Below are 18151 nucleotides of genomic sequence, written 5' to 3'. Positions count from 1 at the left end.
GGGTATACTGATGCTGGACAATAGAAGATTGGAAAAAGTTTGTCTAGTCTGATGAGTCTCAATTTCTGCCAGGATATTTGGATGAAAGGGCCATGATTTGGCATAAACACCATTAAAGGGCTTGAGCCATCCTGCAAGCTTTTGTATCAAGAGTTACTGTACTCTCACTGTCCAGGAAACAAGGCATGTTAATAAACGGGAGAAAGAGTGGGCAGAAATATATAAACGTTGTGCTTCCTGAAACCCCACGCAGAACATACCAACTTCAACAATGCACATGATGTATACGCTGTGTAAACAACCGCTGTATGTTAATACTGAGGTTTACCCAATTTGGTCAACTTAGGATGTTAGGATGGGTCTTCAGTTTTCCCCTGGCCGATGTGATGATATTCACATTGCAAAGCCACTGAAAGAATCACTACTGATGTTAAAAGTCATATGCTCATTTATACAATTTTTATGTGCTTCTTTGTAAGCTAACTTTCATTCATTCATTTTCTTTTCAACTTGGTCCCTTTATTAATCTGGGGCCGGCACAGCAGAATGAACCGCCAACTTATTCAGCATATGTTTCCAACTGCAACCCATCTCAGGAAAACATCCAAACACTTTCAAAACGGCCTATTTAGCTAACCCAATTCATCTATAGTGCATGCCTGTGGGGGAAACCGGAGCACCTGGAGGAAACCCACACGAATACGGGAAGAACTCCACACAGAAATGCCAACTGACCCAATTGAGGCTTGAACCAGCGACCTTCTTGCTGTGAGGTGATCGTGCTACCCACTGCGCCACCGTGACACCTGTAAGCTTTATGTTATAAACTAATGCTAGACAACTTCTGCCAATATCACCATATTAGAGTTAATTAAAAATATATATATACAAAAAAGTATATTATGCTCACGGCATTACACAAAGCATTACAATTCAAAGATATGCTTTTAACTGAATATATTTTAATTTTGAATTTTTCAGATTCACTATTCCAGTCTTCAGATCCTTAAAAAATAAATAAATAAATAAATAAATTATATATATATATATATATATATATATATATATATATATATATATATATATATATATATATATATATATATATATATATATATATATATATTATAAACACACACAAATGCCATTATGCTATTATGTTATGTTATTATGTTATTATGTTCATATAGAAAGGGAAACATAATAATTGTCTTTACTGTCACTTTTTGGCAAATTTAGTGCATTCTTGTTGAATAAATTATTGCTGACTAATGTATGTAATGTATTACTGGGTCACGAAAGTAAATCTCATACTGATTTAACAGAAAAAAAAAGTAAAAAAATGCTAAAATCAAGTAAAAACTTTTATTATATTTGATGTTCACAATGTTCACGTTAATGCTACAGTACATACACACAGTATAAGTTCAGAATACAGTCAAATTCAAGTCAAAGGATTCAAGTCTCAGGTAATAACAGCACCATTTCTCTTCATCCCATTCAGTTCATATCTCAGTGTTCGTTGATTCGTGAATCTCATAATTGTCATCATAACCCAAGAAGAGCAAAAACATCCCTCAGATCCTCAGTCTCGCAAGGCTATAGTGAGAAAAAAAAGTAATTAAGCAAAATGACAATGGCATCATAATCTTTACATTTATATACTGTCCAGTAGAGCCAACACAACCTCAAGGCAATTCGTAAGTTTTTGATTTAGTGGCTAATTCGTATAAATTTGTACAGTCTCATTCAAACAATATAGTACGATTTGCTCATCACCCAATGACGGCTGGGTTTAGGGGTGGGGTTAAGTCTCATGCCTCCTTTTTAAAATCTTACTTTATTACTAATCTTCTACGAATCAGCCACTAAACTAACAAAACGTAAAATACTTACGTTTCCTCATGAGATCGGGCTGGTAGAGCAGGAGTGTCAAACTCAGTTGCTGGAGGGCCGCAGCCCTGAACAGTTTAGTTCCAGCCCTGCTTCAAAACATCTAAGCTGCGGTCATACATAAAAAAAAAAAAAAACGAGCGATTGCTCCATATTTTTCATTTCTGTACAGAGAGGTTATGTTTTGATCATCAATTGGTCTCACACAGTTAAGTGTTGCGATTTCGCAGGTCAGAGTTCAACATAGCTTGAACTTTTCAATGCAGCGATCTGTGAAAGCTTGCGTTTCCTATCTGACGCATTCATGTGCGTATGAATGGAAGTCTATGGGGGGTTCACACTGGAAGTCCAGTGTAACCGCAGCTTTACTGGAGGTTTAAAACAAGCCTGAAGGACTCAATTAGTTTGATCAGATGTGTTTAGTTAGGGTGAGAAGTAAACTGTGCAGAGCTGCGGCCCTCCAGGAACTGAGTTTGACACCTGTGCTATAGAGTATGAACGACTACCACAAAATCAAGCAAAATCAAGAGAAGACACTTTCAATAAAATTTTGCATTTGTTGTTGTTGCATCTTATGTTAAGGTCCATTCACACCAACAATGATATCTAGAACTTTTGTGTATTCAAACTTCTCATAAAGTGTACAAAGTGTCAAAACAGTGCCAAGAATTCTTCCATCATCCTTTTTTTTTTAATTATTATTTTTAAGGGTTTTCACCTTTATTCAGATATAGGACAGAGGAGATTTTATACAGGAAAGTATTGGGAGCAGAGAGAAGGGCGTCAAGCCGGGAATCAAACTCGGGTCAACGTGAGCACTTTTGTGCTATATGTCCGCACACAGTATCTTTAGGCTATTGGCACTGACATGCAAACAAACTTGATCTGCATCCGAAATTGCACACTACTTATGTCAATACTACATTTGAATTTTAATTTACTTCAGGAGCATTCACGAGTTTACTTCAGTAATCTATACACTATGAACATGAGTGTAAATTCAAGTCAAGTCATGTTGAGCTTTGGTGTCATTTCAGTCCATGTGGACAGAGTGGAACAAAATGTGTCTCGCACATAAACACAACACTAGAAATAAGTGCTATTTTAAACTATTTTAAATCTGCAATTTGTCGTTATCACATGACTTACCCGCCTCAATTGTGTAGTTTCACTCCCATTCCTCAATTTTACTGGCCTTATGGGATAGTAAAGTGTCCATTGGATGCACACTTCAGAATCTCGCCGGACATAATAACCTGCACTGTCATTAACCAGATAATGTGATTGAGGGGAATCTGTTGGGGAGAAATTCTCCTTCTAGCCACAATTTTGTTGTTGGAGAATTTATTTTATATGCATAAATCTGACTTTGACATGCTAAAATTACTTGATTTAGATTTTGTATAATGTCCACATGCATTTAACTTTTTTCTGTGTTGTGTATGTCCTTGCTCGATGTGTATGAGCAAATGGACTGTAGTGTAGCACTGCAATCAGTTTTGAATTCACATGACTTTTCAGGGCTCAAAATCTCTGTCCACAACAAAAATAAATAATTATTTCTTAGTCACAAATTTTTACAAATGTATATATTTTTTTTGGCATTTTTAAAATAATTATTGCCATCTAAAAAAATTGCATAAACTGTGTCCTGGCTAAAAGTCCCAGATCAACAGTTAACTAAATAGGGAGTTAATCTCCTATTAAAGCATATATATACATATATATATATATATATATATATATATATATATATATATATATATATATATATATATATATATATATACATAAATGCAATTAAACCATATTAACAAAAACAACTTTAAGCAAAAGAAAGCTGGTGAAAAACCGTGTGATAATAGGATAACGTTAACATTAGGCCAGTTAATAATCTGTTCAAAGAATGGTGAAAGAAAAGTGAAAGCAGTAACCGGCGCCACTGCTGCTTCCAAAAATACATTTATTTTAAATCTGGAGCTCTTGAAAGGTAGGTTCACAAGTATCACCTTTTATCCAGTCTATTTAAAAGAAAACAGATCGCACCCATTGAGTTTCCAGGCACAGTTGCTTCGCGGAGGAAAAGGGGAGCGTGCACACTTTGCATCACATCACCTGTGCGCGCGAGTGATCATCCTGTCATTCGGTGTTCAGCTGCTTTCTTTTGCTCGCACGAAGACAGTTATTTTTGTCAGTCCTGCTGCTTCTCGATTCTAAGTTAACATTAGCAAATTGGGCTATCTTTATTATCGAACTCTGCTTTTAAGAAAGCTACAATTTGAAAAGCATTTCCCTCCTGCCGAAGTTGCAAGTGGGTGCTGTCTTACCTGCCGCTGCTAAAATCTACACGAATTTTGCAGGTTGGCGGGTGTTAATGTAAAGCTCTGCGCTAGGCAATGACTGAATCAGCTGCATATTGTGCGCAAGTGTTGCTGTTGATATTAATATAATTTTTATATTTAATAATATTGTGAAATTCAAGATTTGTGAGTCATACAGCTTTGGATAGCTCAAAACAGTAACCACAAGTCTCTTCTCTATCTTTAAAAGTGTCCATAGTCATTTTGGCAACACAAACAATGCAGGCACCTCAACGGAAACGTCTGCTTTTATTTGATTGGAGAATGAAAAAGACGCAACTGATATAATGAGCTTTTTCCGCTCAGAATTGACCTTTTTCAAAAACATGAGGTGCAGCAGTCGATAAACGCAAGGCACGCAGGGTGCATAAGCAACCACATTGGTGTGATTGGCCACTTAGTTATTGCTATATTTCATTCATTTAAATTCTGTGAAACATTCCTGGTGTAAACAGAGCTTTGTATTGATTTCAGTTAATATACACCACGTTCTTGTAATGTCATTCTAAAAAATGAATATATGGTAAATTCGTAACCTGCAGAATCTGATTGAGTTTCCGAACAAGCCGGACAGAGTTTTCATGAAGTCCATCCCAGGCTTTAAAACTCCGCTCCCTCCTCGCAACAAACGTTTGCCAGCAGTAGAAAAAGTCTAGAAACAGACCAGGAATTGTTCAAATATAAATTCGCCGCATCACTAATATAAGCCACGCCCCTTTGTTTACCTTTATAAGTCATGACCGAGATCTGAACTCCTGCCCTCTTCAGGTGTCGCAGACCTTCTCTCTCCACGCTGTCCTCTTCATCACAGAAGTACAGGCGTGACACAAAGATCCTCAGCCTCAGATTGGGCGTCTGTGACAGGAAGTGGGCGAGCTGTTGAGCACATTTAGAGCAGGGCGACCAGGAGCAGAACCAGGTCACTGAGTAACACAATCTTGCACCGTCCACACTAGAAGCGCTCAGGCCCGGACACAACGCACCCAAGTGACGCAGAAAGAGAAGCTTCAGAAGAAACAGAAAGGGGGAAAAAACCATCAGATAAAGAGAGAGAGAGAGGGAAGTGGCTATCTTTAGAATAATACTCGTGTATTCATAGCTGGTCATTTCTTTATCATTTCATCTCTTCCTCACCTCTACATGGCATCCGGAGCGATTGCGCAGGTGTCCAAAGTCAAAAGAGAGGGAATCAGGGCCGATGCGTCGCTTTACTACAAAACAAAGGTAGGTTTCGTGTCTCCCTCGAGCCCAGCGCACATTCTTATAGTGGAAGATGAATTTCTTCTGGGTCATGAGCACACTGGAGCAAAATATTGTATTATGTTATTCATTTTAGACTGTCATAATAAAAAAACAAATAGACTATACCGCAAAAAAAAAAATCACATACAATGGTCATTCGAAGTGTTTGCATAAAAAACAACCCATTAGAAGACAAAATATATAATATAAGGTATATTACAACAATAATAATAATATTAACACAATAAAATGCAAAGTTTTAGTTCTTTCCTATTAATATATGAATGAAAACAAACCTACAATTTTACAATAAATTTAAATGTACAAATCAAATAAGTTTATTAAAATATGAAAGAATTATTTCATTAAAATGTAACAAAATACGACTTTTTTTTTTTATTTAAAATGTCATCAAATTAAATGCAGTCGTTTTTAATCATTGAAATATTACCTAAACATCTTGCTTAGATAAAATCTGATCACAGGGAACTCGTGCACATCAATAATATCAAAACTGAGTAAGTCAGAAACTCACACCTGTCTTTAGCGTTTTGTAAAAATCACATATTTCAGGATGACTGGGACGGCAGCCATCATCAATGGTCGGTTGAATTTAGTGCGTTTATAAACAGACCGCAGAGCAACGTGCATCAAAACAGTCTCACAATCACTCAGCCATTCACACTAATAACTATGAGTTTCAATTTACACCTTCTGAAACTGGACAAAATCTTCAAAAAGTTTATTGCACTCACAAATGAATGTAATCAATGCATTGAATTATTCCTTCATAAAAAAACTTCTAACACATATATATATTTCAATTATTTATCAATTCTAATGCATATATTTAGCTAATTATAGCTGCACAATCTATAAACAAAATCCCCCTTGTCTCTCACTATCACTTGTTTTGTTTTCGCTTACCTGTCCAGCTTGCAGATCATTCCGAAAGTCGAAACTTGCTAACTCATTTAGTCACCCGAAAGTCAGTGAGAGTTTAAAAATGGGTTGAGGAAGAGGGAGGTATAGAAATGCATGACAAGCTCATATAGCTGTATGAAAGAGGGTCCCTGATTGGGTGAAAACGCTTTTCAAACCTGTTTGGGTGCATTTACGCTACGATACGACTCAATAATCTGTGCATGTGATGTTTAGGGAGATATGTAAAAGAGCTGGTTGCACACACTTGGCAATGTAAATGAGAGAATCAAACAGACGGTATTGAAGTCAAAATGTGGTTGGCATAAAGCATGCATGAATTTATCATCATCTTTCTTTTTTTAAAACTGTTTATTATTTTCCGAGTTTCTACAATAGCACTTGACCTTGTTCTAACCACATATTAGTCTCTTGCGCATTTGACGTGTTTTCTAACCTTTTTTTGCTCCAGAATGTGCGTCAGAAATTGCTGCCAACAGCATAACCAAAGCCAGTTGGAAAATTCCAGATCTCTTGCACCCATTTAGGGAACCCTCGGCTTCATTTTTCCCACACAAATCCAAAAAAACAAACCAAACACTCCCATATACCTTCTCTCTTTTGCTCAAACTTTCTCCATCCGCACCCTTTCCACTTGTTTAGTTCTTCCCACAGGGAATTAAAAGAGGGGGGAAAGAACTCGTTTTACTACAGGAGGTCCCCACAACCCCCGGACAGACAGTCCTTGAGGATTTTTCCAAACAAAATTACTCACAACCACCAGGTAAACTCTTAAAAATAAAGTTACACATTTTTTACGAAGTTGCGGCTTGGTGCCTCAGTGGTTAACATTGTCTCCTCACAGTAAGAAGATTGCTGGTTCGAGTTGGCAGTTGGCTTTTCTGTATGGAGTTTACATGTTCTCCCCGTGTTTACGTGGCTTTCCTTCTGGTGCTAAAGTTTACCCCACAATCCAAACACATGAGGTATAAGTAAATTGGATTCACTAAATTAGCAGAAGCATGTTTGTGAATGAGTGTGTATGGGTGTTTCCCAGTGCTGGATTGCAGCTGAAAGGGTATCCGATGTGTGACACATATGCTGGAATATGCTGGTGGTTTATTTCGCTGTGGCGACATTTGAATAAGTAAGAGATTAAGCTAAAGGAAAATGAATGAATGAATGAATGTTGTCAACTTTACAAAAGGTATATGTGCTCTTTAGGTAATTTTATGTGGAGATTTTAACTGAATTTTAACTGAAACAATATACATCAGATTGACGTAAGTAAGGTAAATGGTTGCTAACATAAGGTATATGGGCTGAATTTAAGCAAACTAATTTTATTAGTTTATCTAATTTATAAAGTTTAGTCCTATTTAACTTATTTGTATGTTTAAATTCAGTATTCATCAAAGGCGGCAACACCACAGCTCCGATAACACAAATTCATTAAATTAAAAAAGCTGACACAAAGCTCGGCTTTTTTAATGTAATAAACTTGTATTATTGGAGCTTTGTTGTTGTCACCTTTGATGAATATTTAATTTGCACCTTTTGTGGTTTTTTTTTTGGCTGAGCACCCAGTTAAGAGGGATGTGCATGGTTTTGTACAGTTTTTCTTTTCTTTGTTTAAATTCAGCAAATATAGATAAGCAGCACGAGTGGTCTTCAATGAACCTAAACGAGCACATGTCACTCCACTGCTAGTCCGTTTGCACTGGCTGCCAGTTGCTGCTCGCATCAAATTCAAAGCTCTGATGTTTGCCTACAAAGTGACTTCTGGCCTTGCTCCTTCTTATCTGCTCTCACTTCTGCAGATCTATGTGCCCTCCAGAAACTTGCGTTCTGTTAATGAACGTCGCCTCGTGGTTCCATCCCAAAGAGGGAAGAAATCACTTTCGCGAACGCTCTCGCTCAATCTGCCCAGTTGGTGGAATGAACTCCCTAACTGCATCAGAACAGCAGAGTCACTCGCTACTTTCAAGAAACGACTAAAAACCCAACTATTTAGTCTCCACTACACTTCCTAATCTGCAATTGCCTCTCAGAATATCACACTAACTGTACAAAAAAAAAAAAAAAAAAAAAAAAAAACCTAATACTACTAATACTTCTCTTCTTAGACTTTACAGACCTGAAACTTGTCTATAGCACTTATTCACTGTTGCTCTTGGTTGTGTAAATTGCTTCCTTGTCCTCATTTGTAAGTCGCTTTGGATAAAAGCGTCTGCTAAATGACTAAATGTAAATGTAAATGTAGATAGTTTGCAACCACTTGCCTTAAAAAAATTGTAAATCCAATAGATAATTTTTTATGTACACTGTAAAACCCAAAAGGCAACTTTATGAAATGAGTGTAGTTAACTCCAAACATACTAAAAGTTAATTCTACTCATTTGAAAAGAGTTTTGAACTGTGTTGAAGTTAATGAGTTAATTAAATACCTTATTACATCAGCTTAAATGGAGCAAGTTCATAGTTCTCATATACTGTAGATTAGTTTTTTTAACTCAAATAGTTTGTTGCAATCGGTTTCCTCAAACGGTTTGAGTTGCCTTAACCTATTGAGTTTTACAGAACTGAGTTGGTTTGAGTTCTCTTCATTCTCTTCAAATTGCTTTGTTTACCCAAATGGATTAAGTTCATAGTACTCATTAGGATTAGTTTTTGAACTTAAATGGTTTGTAGCAATCAGTTTTCTCAAATGGTAATGGAGTTGCCTTAACTTTTTGGGTTTTACAGTGTACAAATAATGCAATAAAATTGTGTAAATGGGATGAAAAGGTGTTCCTTTTAACAAGTCACCACTTCAGAGTCTGACAGTAGCTATGTTTCCATAATCTATAAAAAATGCTTAATGGAAATGCCAAGATGTGCATACATTTTGAAAATGTGCATAATAAACCAACATAGTCTTATTCTGATAACGTAGCCCTATATACATTTTTTGGAGATCGCAAATTATGTAACCAGAAGTACATATGGCTGCATTTCATCATTAAAATGAATGCTATGGGGGGCAGTATGACACCATTACTTTTAGCGCTTACCAGCTGACTGCTTACCTCTGTGTGGATGGCTTTCCCAATGCTACCTGTTCGTCCAGTTAGCTCTCCGTGTACATCGATGGACTTGAGATGCACAAAGGAGTTGACCATAATGACAGGGTTCGAGTCAAGCGAAGAATGGTTCCAGAAAGCAGGTAAGACTAAAACAGAAACCATAAAATAAACTAGTGGAAAACAGGGTGAGAATGTGGTAAAATCTGAAAATGTGGTAAAAATCAGATAAGGGCTTTTCTTTTTCTGGATTGCTTTTTAAAATTGCCGGTTGGGTTTGGGGAAGGAGGAGGGTGGGTCAAGTGATCGGTCAGTCATTCAGTCTTGATGACGTGAATGGCACTAGCTAGGGAAATGTGAAATCTGAAAAAGCGTACACAACGGCCTCTGGTGGATTCGCGAAGCAAAAACTTAAAAAAAAACGTAACTTTCGGGACGTATTTGCCGCTCTCCAGAAATGTGTATATCGGTACTTTTTCAGAATAAGCCTGGTTTTTCATAAACGTATGCACACAATAGAGTAGGACAAACCTTTTATCTGATAAGAGAAGATGTGCATAAACAATGATGGAAACACATTTGTAAAATAAATCCTAACATGAGCTTCAAAAAAGTCATGTGGTTTTGTTTCACAGATCATGTGATAACAAAAAAGCATGTAAGGTGGCATTAATGAACAAACTAGTGAACCGACCACATTGCACAACATCTGAAATGTTGTTTTGGTCATTCTAAAATGCCTTAGTCAAAGACTGTCTTCAAAGACGTTGGGTATTAGTACCTCCCAAAACTGTCTTGAGCAGCCGCGCTGAAAAAGAGAGGCTACCACGTGTTCATTACATTGCGTCTTCTGAAACACAAGTAATTTTTTTATATAAGAAAAAATTCCTACAGAGGTTGCCATGGTGGATCAGTGGTTAGGACTGTCACCTCACAATAAGAAGGTTACTGGTTTGAGTCCCGGCTGGGTCAGTTGACATTTCTGTGCGGAGTTTTCATGTTTTTCCTGTGTTGGCGTGAGTTTCCTCTGGGTGCTCCAGTTACCAACACAGTCTAAAAACAAGCACTATAGGTGAATTGAATAAACTAAATTGGCCATAGTGTATTAGTGTGTGTGTGCGCACACATGAGTGTGCATGGGTGTTTCCCAGTACTGGGTTGCAGCTAGGAGGGCATTCGCTGTGTAAAATATATGCTGGATAAGTTTACGGTTCATTGTAGTGATGAATAATGGGACTAAGCCGAAGAAAAATTATTGAATAAAAAAATTGCCAGTGACTTGCTTTTTGACAGTGGCTTCTCCCACCACAGCAAATTCTATGTTTCATTTTGATATTTGCCACCAGTTTATCTGGAAATATTTTGTTCTTTGTTTTTAATTGGATGAAAATGAGGCTTTATTTGCAAATGTTTTATGGGATATTCCAGTTTTGTGCATAAATTAGCATCTTTGGATGGAAATATAACATGTGCGTTAAAAAAAAAACCCCTGATGAATCTGCCTGGTTGAGGAAAAAGGAAAGCGAGTAAAACGCATTTGCCGCACGCTCCTTCATTTGCTGCTGTCTGTGACTGAGTTTGACTCCGTCCTGGTGACTTTAAAGTTGGCATCCTGCGTGTTTGTCTGTCTCCAGTCGCTGTGCTTCACCCTCTCGTGCACTCTGTGGCCAGGGAAATCACCGCTCCCCAATGAGCTCCTTCTCAAGTGTGTGTAAGTGCATGTCTGAACGCAGACATCTGGAAGAGATCTGTCTGCTCCCATGATTTACCTTCCGACCACAAGTCTTTCTGAGGTCTTACCACAATGCGCTATGTGTGTATAACATGGGAAAACAGAGAAACGAATACACTGTGGGTCCTGCTCCGAATAAAGCTGATTATCATGGCTGCTAATTGTTTCTTTTAATACACTAAAATGACTTAAAGACAAATGAAAAACTAATGATATATATGTGTGATGAAACCTTTAACACTATTACTGTTAAAAACAAACCGTTTCCGTCATAGTCGATTTACCCTCATACTGTTCTTTCTTTCCTCTGAAGAGCACAAACTAAAAACTTCAGAGACAGTATCTGTGCTTTTTTTGTCTATATTTTGAAAGTTAAAGTCTGAGTGAAATCCAAATGTGCAGTGTTTATTTGAACAGCGCACATTGGTATTCTTTAAGTGAAGCAATCCATACAAGTTAATCCACTATAAGAAATCTTTTTGTAATCTTCAAAGTCTGATCATTTGCTTCCATGTTTGGAGTGGACTTCCTTCTCTGTTTACTTCAGTTTGATAGCTTCATCCACACTATTCTTAGCCACGCCCTTCTTACCGTTAGTTTGCTATGAGAGAATGATGTGTAAATTGAAAAGCCCCGCCCCCAAATCAATATTCTGTTCCAGGTAAAGTACACCAACATACTGAAATAAACTCGCAGCAACTTCCAGATTTACGCAGACTTTAACAGAGTGCAGATTTGTTTTTGAACCGTACTGACTTCATGTCAAATCACTTGTTTAAAGAAAATAAATGAGCGAAGGTTTTCAGAAACCCTTGTTTTTATCAATGGCCATTTAGTGTGCTGCATGCCAGTAACGTTTTGCTTGTGCTCACACTTGACTGGATGTCATTCAAGTTCCTATTTTTATGCTTTTAACAAACATCTGTCGAAGCTGCTGAGAGCGACATTCAGATGAATATGCAAATATTTGCTGCCTCTTTCCTTTCAATAATGGAATAAACACACAACAAAAATTACAGCAGTTAAGAATCCGATCATAACAATGTGGATTTGTTTGCAGAGGATCTGCATCATGCTAACAGATGAGATTTACACTGATTTGTAAATTTGAGACAATAGACTATAGACCAGGGGTGGCCAATCCTGTTCCTGGAGATCTACCTTCCTGCAGATTTCAGTTGCAACCCATATCAAACACACCTGAACCAATTAATTAGGACCTAATCACCATGTGATAATTACAGGCAGGTGTGTTTAATATGGGTTGCAACTGAAAGCTGCAGGAAGGTAGCTCTCCAGGAACAGGACTGGCCACCCCTGCTATAGACCTACACTACATGACAAAAGTCTTATCGCCTATCCAAGTTTTAGCAACAACAAATAATAACCTGATTTCTAGTTGATCGTTTGGTATCAAAAGTGTCTTATATGAAAGGCAAACGCCTCTAGATTACGCTTATTTTAGCTAAATTAAATATCATCATGCTTTAATTCTTAATTATTTAGTTAGGACAGTAAGGTTTGTCTTTACTTAGACAAAAGTCTTGTAACAGAAATAATGTACAGTATAAAATATGAAGTCATGGTGCAGTGGAAAAACAATTAATATTGTGTACAACTCCCATGAGCTTGGAGGACTGCGTCCATACATCTTTGCAATGACTCAAATAACGTATTAATAAAGTCATTTGGAACGGCAAAGAAAGCGTTCTTGCAGGACTCCAAGAGGTTATCAAGATTCTTTGGATTCATCTTAATGCCTCCTCCTTCATCTTACCCCAAACATGCTCAATAATGTTCATGTTGACTGGGCAGGCCAATCCTGGAGCACCTTGGCCTTCTTTTCTTTCAGCAATTTTGATGTGGAGGCTGAGGTAAGAGAAGGAGCGATATTCTGCTCAAGAATTTGCCCTCTCCTGTGGTTTGTAATGTAAAGGGGCAGCACAATCGTCTTGATACCTCAGGCTGTTGATGTTGCCATCCACTCTATAGATCTCTTGCACGCCCCCATACTAAATGTAACCATTATTTTCCTTCACCAAACTTTACTGATTTCTGTGATAATAATGGGGCCACGCAGGTTCCATTAGGTCTTCTGCAGTATTTGTGATGATTGGGATGCAGTTCAACAGATGAATCATCGGAGAAATCTACCTTCTGCCACTTTCTAAATGATCAACTAGAAGTCAAATTATTTTTTGTTGCTTTTATAAATGGCATCCATGACAAGACTTTTGTCAGGTAGAGTATATTTGACAAGTTAAAATATATACCTTTTCTTTTAAATGACACATTGATTTTACAGTACAGAAAACTCATTCGGAATTATCTTGTATTGCATAAACATTTGTTTCATCCAGCGAACAATGTCATAAAGTCACAAGTCCTTCACATAAATATCATTTTATTACAGGTTTTCCAATGCTATCAATAACTTTTTTGAAGTGTGTGGCTAATTTATATGATTTTGTACAATCTCATTCGTACAATTTAGTATGATTTTTTCAACTCCTAATGACAGTCTAATGGTAGGGTTTGGTGCACCTACTTTTAAAAACTGACATTTACGTATGACTGAACGATGTATGAATTTATACGAATTAGCCACTACTAAACTGACAAATCATATAATAATTAAGTTTTCTCGAGAGACCAGGCTGGGTTTTCACATACTGCAATACAGGACAGGTATCATTTATTTATTTGCTTATTTTTCAAGTTTTTCATTTTTTAAATGTGTGTGTAAAATAGCAAACTGCTTCTTGAGTGATTTATTCATTCGATATTTTTAATTCAATGTGGCAAATTTGACAAAAGTCTAGTAATTTACTGTTACTCTTGGTCTATTTACGGCCTCTGAAAAAATCTTCTTACCATTGTGATAATCAAAGGGAAAGTATATAAAAAAATGACCGTGATATTAATTTACACAATGCCATCCAAGATAGTTGTCTTTTTTATTTGGTAAAGATTACAATCAAAGATTACAATAAAAGATTGTTTAATTGTAGCCCTTGGTGATTCCTAAAATACAAGTCAATATTAGGCACCAGCACCTTGAGAGTCAAAAAAGAGGGTTCTTGACAACTTCTTGGCTGACCGCTAACTCAACCTAAGTAGTATGACGATGGTACTCTGCTTCACACAAATATGGCTACGAACAAAAAAACTCAAGTTCTTCTTCTCTTGCAGTGAAATCTTCTGACCTTTAAACTCTTTGTTTTCCACATTCAGTGAGTTACCAGAAATTAGTCATCTTCGCTAGAGCTTCCACTTGGAATGCATCTTATGTCAAAGGTCAGTCAAGACATTGTTGAGAATGCAGCTGGATATTATCTTCAAGCCTCCAGAATGTGAAATAATGAATATATTTAGATAAGCAACTGTAAAACCGTTGCAAGTCAGTGATTTGAGTTTATAATAAAAAAAATTATTATAATTATCCTTTTTGTCACAAAAAGCACACTGAACCACTTCATAAGACATACATACATCCCCTGGTGGTGTACAGGTTTGTTTTTAGAAACTTCAAAAGGGTTTACAACCCAACACCATAATACAGTAATGATAAAAATCCCATTTGTAATGGGTTTAAACAAAATTGTGTGGCAACATTGTGTAAATATAACCCGGTTCTAATATTAAAAAATTTATATTTTATTTTTTATAATTCCTCCTTATCTGCAGAAACACTTTGATTGACATTCTTCCGTTGTTTGTGTCATCAGAGGGGGGAAGCCCCTCCTATTATTGATGATCTGTCCCTCATTAGCATATGACATTAGTCTGTTTTTGAAGCTGCCACTATACTGACACATAGGCATTTACACATAGCCCCGCCTTCAAAGGTACAGTTTCATAATGATATTTTAATTTAAAGTGACAGTCACCAAAACGACACAATTAGGATCAATGCCTAAAAGAGGCAGTTTGAAAGAGTTATAAAACATTATTTATAGGATATTCTGAGCTGAAACATCACACACATACATACTCTAAGGCAGAGATGCCCAAATTAGGGCCTTTGTATCCTTTGATTTGGCCCAGCAGAGGGAAAATTAATGGGAAGGGTTGTGGAATGCCTTTAACAGAGATTACATTTTTTTTTATGTAACCTTTTTTATCAATTTTAACAATCAAGGCTCGAACCAGCGACCTTCTTGCTGTGAGGCGATTGTGCTTCCCACTGCACCACCATGTCGCCTTGTGCTATTGTTGAGCTACAAAAAACAAACAAAAATGAAATTAAATATTTTTTATTAAATATTGTACATGAAACAATTAAAAAAATGTACATAGACAAAATACAAAAAATGTAGCTACACATCGCAACGACGTGTGGCGCAAGCTCTGTGATTGATCACTTGGTAGCGCTGATGAGTCTGGGCGGGACAGAGAGCCGCACGAGCCCGATGGAGCGATTGTTTACAAGTGTGGAGTCCCGTGAAGGAACTCCGGATGAAAAGTTTTGTTTTGTTTATCTCATGGTTAAAGTTGTTGCACGTCCGCCGGTTCCTGCCTAAAAATGAGTGAGTTTGACCCACTTGTACATTAAGGAAGCGTTCAGTACAAACAAAACACCAGCAAAGAAACTCAACACAGAGGAACATAAACACCTCACTGCCAATTAGTGTTGCGGAAGTGTTATTGCAGAACAACCGAAACAGCGCGCAGAAGTATAAATGCACAGCTACGTGCGTTGCATGCGCCGTGGGTCACGCCGATTACTTGATGCAGAAGTATAAACCAGGCTTAAAAGTGCCGATAGCACCAAGATTCCGAATGTTTTACTGAAGAACAAAACTCCCCTATACCTTGGATGGCCTAAGGGTAAGTATTATATTCAACATAGGCTCATTCTGAAAATGTAGCCCTATATATGATTTTGGAGAATTATGAATTATGTATTATGAATTATGAAGCCTGAAGTACGTATGGCTGCATTTCATATTTTAAATGAATGCTATGCTGGGGTATGACAGCATTGCTTTTCTGGCTTACTAGCTGACCGCATACCTCCATATTGAAGGCTTTCCCACTGTTGCCAGTTTTTCCTGTTAGCTCGCCATGTGCGTTGGCGGACTTGAGATGTAGATAGGAGTTGACTATGACAACGAGTTCGAGTCTGGTGAAGAACAGTTCTAGAAAGCAGCTAAGACAAAAACAAAGTAAATAACAGGGTGAGAATGTGGTAAAGTCAAGCGAGAGCTTTTCTTTTTCTGGACTGATTTTAAATGCTGTTTGGGTTTAGAGAAGTGGGTAGGCGGGTCAATCAATACAATTGGTTGGGTTTAGGGAATAAGAAGAGTGAGTCAGTCGATCAGTCAGTCCGTCAGTCAGTCAGTCGACAGCAGCCTCTAGTGGGTTGGCGCGGGAACAGCAGGCACGAATGGCACACGCAAGAGAAATTTAGGATCTCAAAAAGCATACACATTAGCCTCCAGTGGATTTGCGAAAACAAGAACTGCAAAAAAACGTAGCTCCTGGGACTTATTTGGTAGTCAACACAAATGTATATAGAGGTAAGTTTTCATTTTGAATAAAATATCCCTTTCCAACTGAATTTATGTTTAGTGTCTGTCATAGACTGTAAGCTATACATGTATGAAAAGTAAAGTCCTACCTTTTTCAATTTGGCCATCTCGGGGATTTTGATAAAGATGAGCACTGATCTGACAAACCTAAACTTTTAAAACCTTTAGTTATTTTTACAAAACAGAAATATCAATATGATTTAGAAAATGATTTCAATGCAGTAACAGGTGTTCTGATAAAAAAATAAAAAAAAAGCTATAAAACTCTTCATTTGCATCCTTCAGAAGAAAAAACAACACAAGGCTGATTTATTACAAATGATGATAGGTATAACGTTTGGTTCACACAGTCACAGGTGACCCAAAGCCCACTTTTGTCTCTTGTTTAAGGTGCGCTATGAAGACCACCACATTGTGTGAAGGGGCACATTATATGAATCGAATCATGGCCGGAAGCGCGTAGTCATATTTTCCGAAGCCTACCCACCTACACACACACACACACACATAGAGACAGAGAGACCCATCGTGCAGACAACTCAACCACAACTCCAAACACACTTACTTTCCAGAGTCATGAACTCACATCTGTTTCCTGGCGACAATAATAGTTACACATTGGTTGGGGGGGTTCAGTAGCAGGTGTTCAATCGCCTGGACATTATAACAAAAGCTCCTCCACAACAAACCAGCCACCATGACTTGCAAAAACTACCAGAAGGAAAGATGAAGTAATTGTGCTCATTAGTAGACTAACACAATTGCAGCCCATAAAAAAAAAAACGTATAGTGGCTGAGTACTAAAACGGGTTTTTACATTAGAGTTGTGGGTGTGCATGACAAGGGCATGGCGATGTTTGAAAAAAGAAGAAAAAAGCCTTGTACCGGTTCTTCAGCTGCATGGTGGATTCATTTATATATCTATATGTGAGTCAGTTATGTGTGAATGTACAGAAGTTGTCTTATAGAACCCAAATAAGTTTCAGGTAACTATTACAACTCATCGTGAAAGTGTATTTAAACTGAAACATGCAAAGAAAAGTGTACTAGAAAGAAATATGCAAAACGAGTACAACAATTTTTACAGATTTATATTTGAATGTATTTTATGCTTTAAGTTTTATTAATATAGTTATTTTAGTGACGTATTTTCTTTTAATAGTTAATAAATGTTTGTAAATAACTGTTGTAAATGCCAACTTGCAAAAGAGAAGTCAAAAAAATGAATTGTTCTGCTTGCTTTTTGACTTGACACTTTTTCAGAATAACTAATGTTTTCATTTGTTGTGATTGAAAATCAGGCTCATTCAACCAAATATTAATAGCTCTTTTGAGGTTAAGACATTGGCATTGTGTTGTCTAAAATGGAATATAAACATATTTGAAAACTTTTGTTGCTAACAATAT

At 37.1% G+C, this 18151-nt stretch overlaps 1 protein-coding gene across 2 annotated transcripts; it reads right to left on the bottom strand.

The window, feature by feature from the left end:
* Positions 1 to 1353: 1353 nt before the first annotated feature.
* On the bottom strand, positions 1354 to 9627 carry aicda (activation induced cytidine deaminase). 2 transcript variants are annotated; one of them, NM_001008403.1, is given in 5 exon segments: positions 1354 to 1599; positions 4790 to 4905; positions 4979 to 5258; positions 5388 to 5553; positions 6423 to 6486. In NM_001008403.1, coding segments are annotated over 5 exon segments (633 nt in total). In that variant the 5' UTR covers positions 6443 to 6486; the 3' UTR covers positions 1354 to 1548.
* Positions 9628 to 18151: the final 8524 nt, after the last annotated feature.

This window comes from Danio rerio, chromosome 16 (genome assembly GCF_052040795.2).
Source record: "Danio rerio strain M-AB ecotype USA chromosome 16, GRCz13ab, whole genome shotgun sequence".
NCBI classification, from domain to species: Eukaryota; Metazoa; Chordata; class Actinopteri; order Cypriniformes; family Danionidae; genus Danio; species Danio rerio.
Note: the sequence above shows the minus strand (reverse complement) of the source record. Positions and strands in the feature narration are given on the sequence as shown.

Excerpts from the sequence above, each read along its gene's own strand:
- aicda (XM_087285667.1), bottom strand. The coding sequence starts at position 5,546 with ATGACCCAGAAGAAATTCATCTTCCACTATAAGAATGTGCGCTGGGCT. Across the intron at positions 5,259-5,387 it reads GCTCCGGATGCCATGTAGAG|CTTCTCTTTCTGCGTCACTT; the intron begins GTGAGGAAGAGA and ends TTTCTTCTGAAG. Across the intron at positions 1,600-4,789 it reads AACTCAATCAGATTCTGCAG|CCTTGCGAGACTGAGGATCT; the intron begins GTTACGAATTTA and ends TTCTCACTATAG.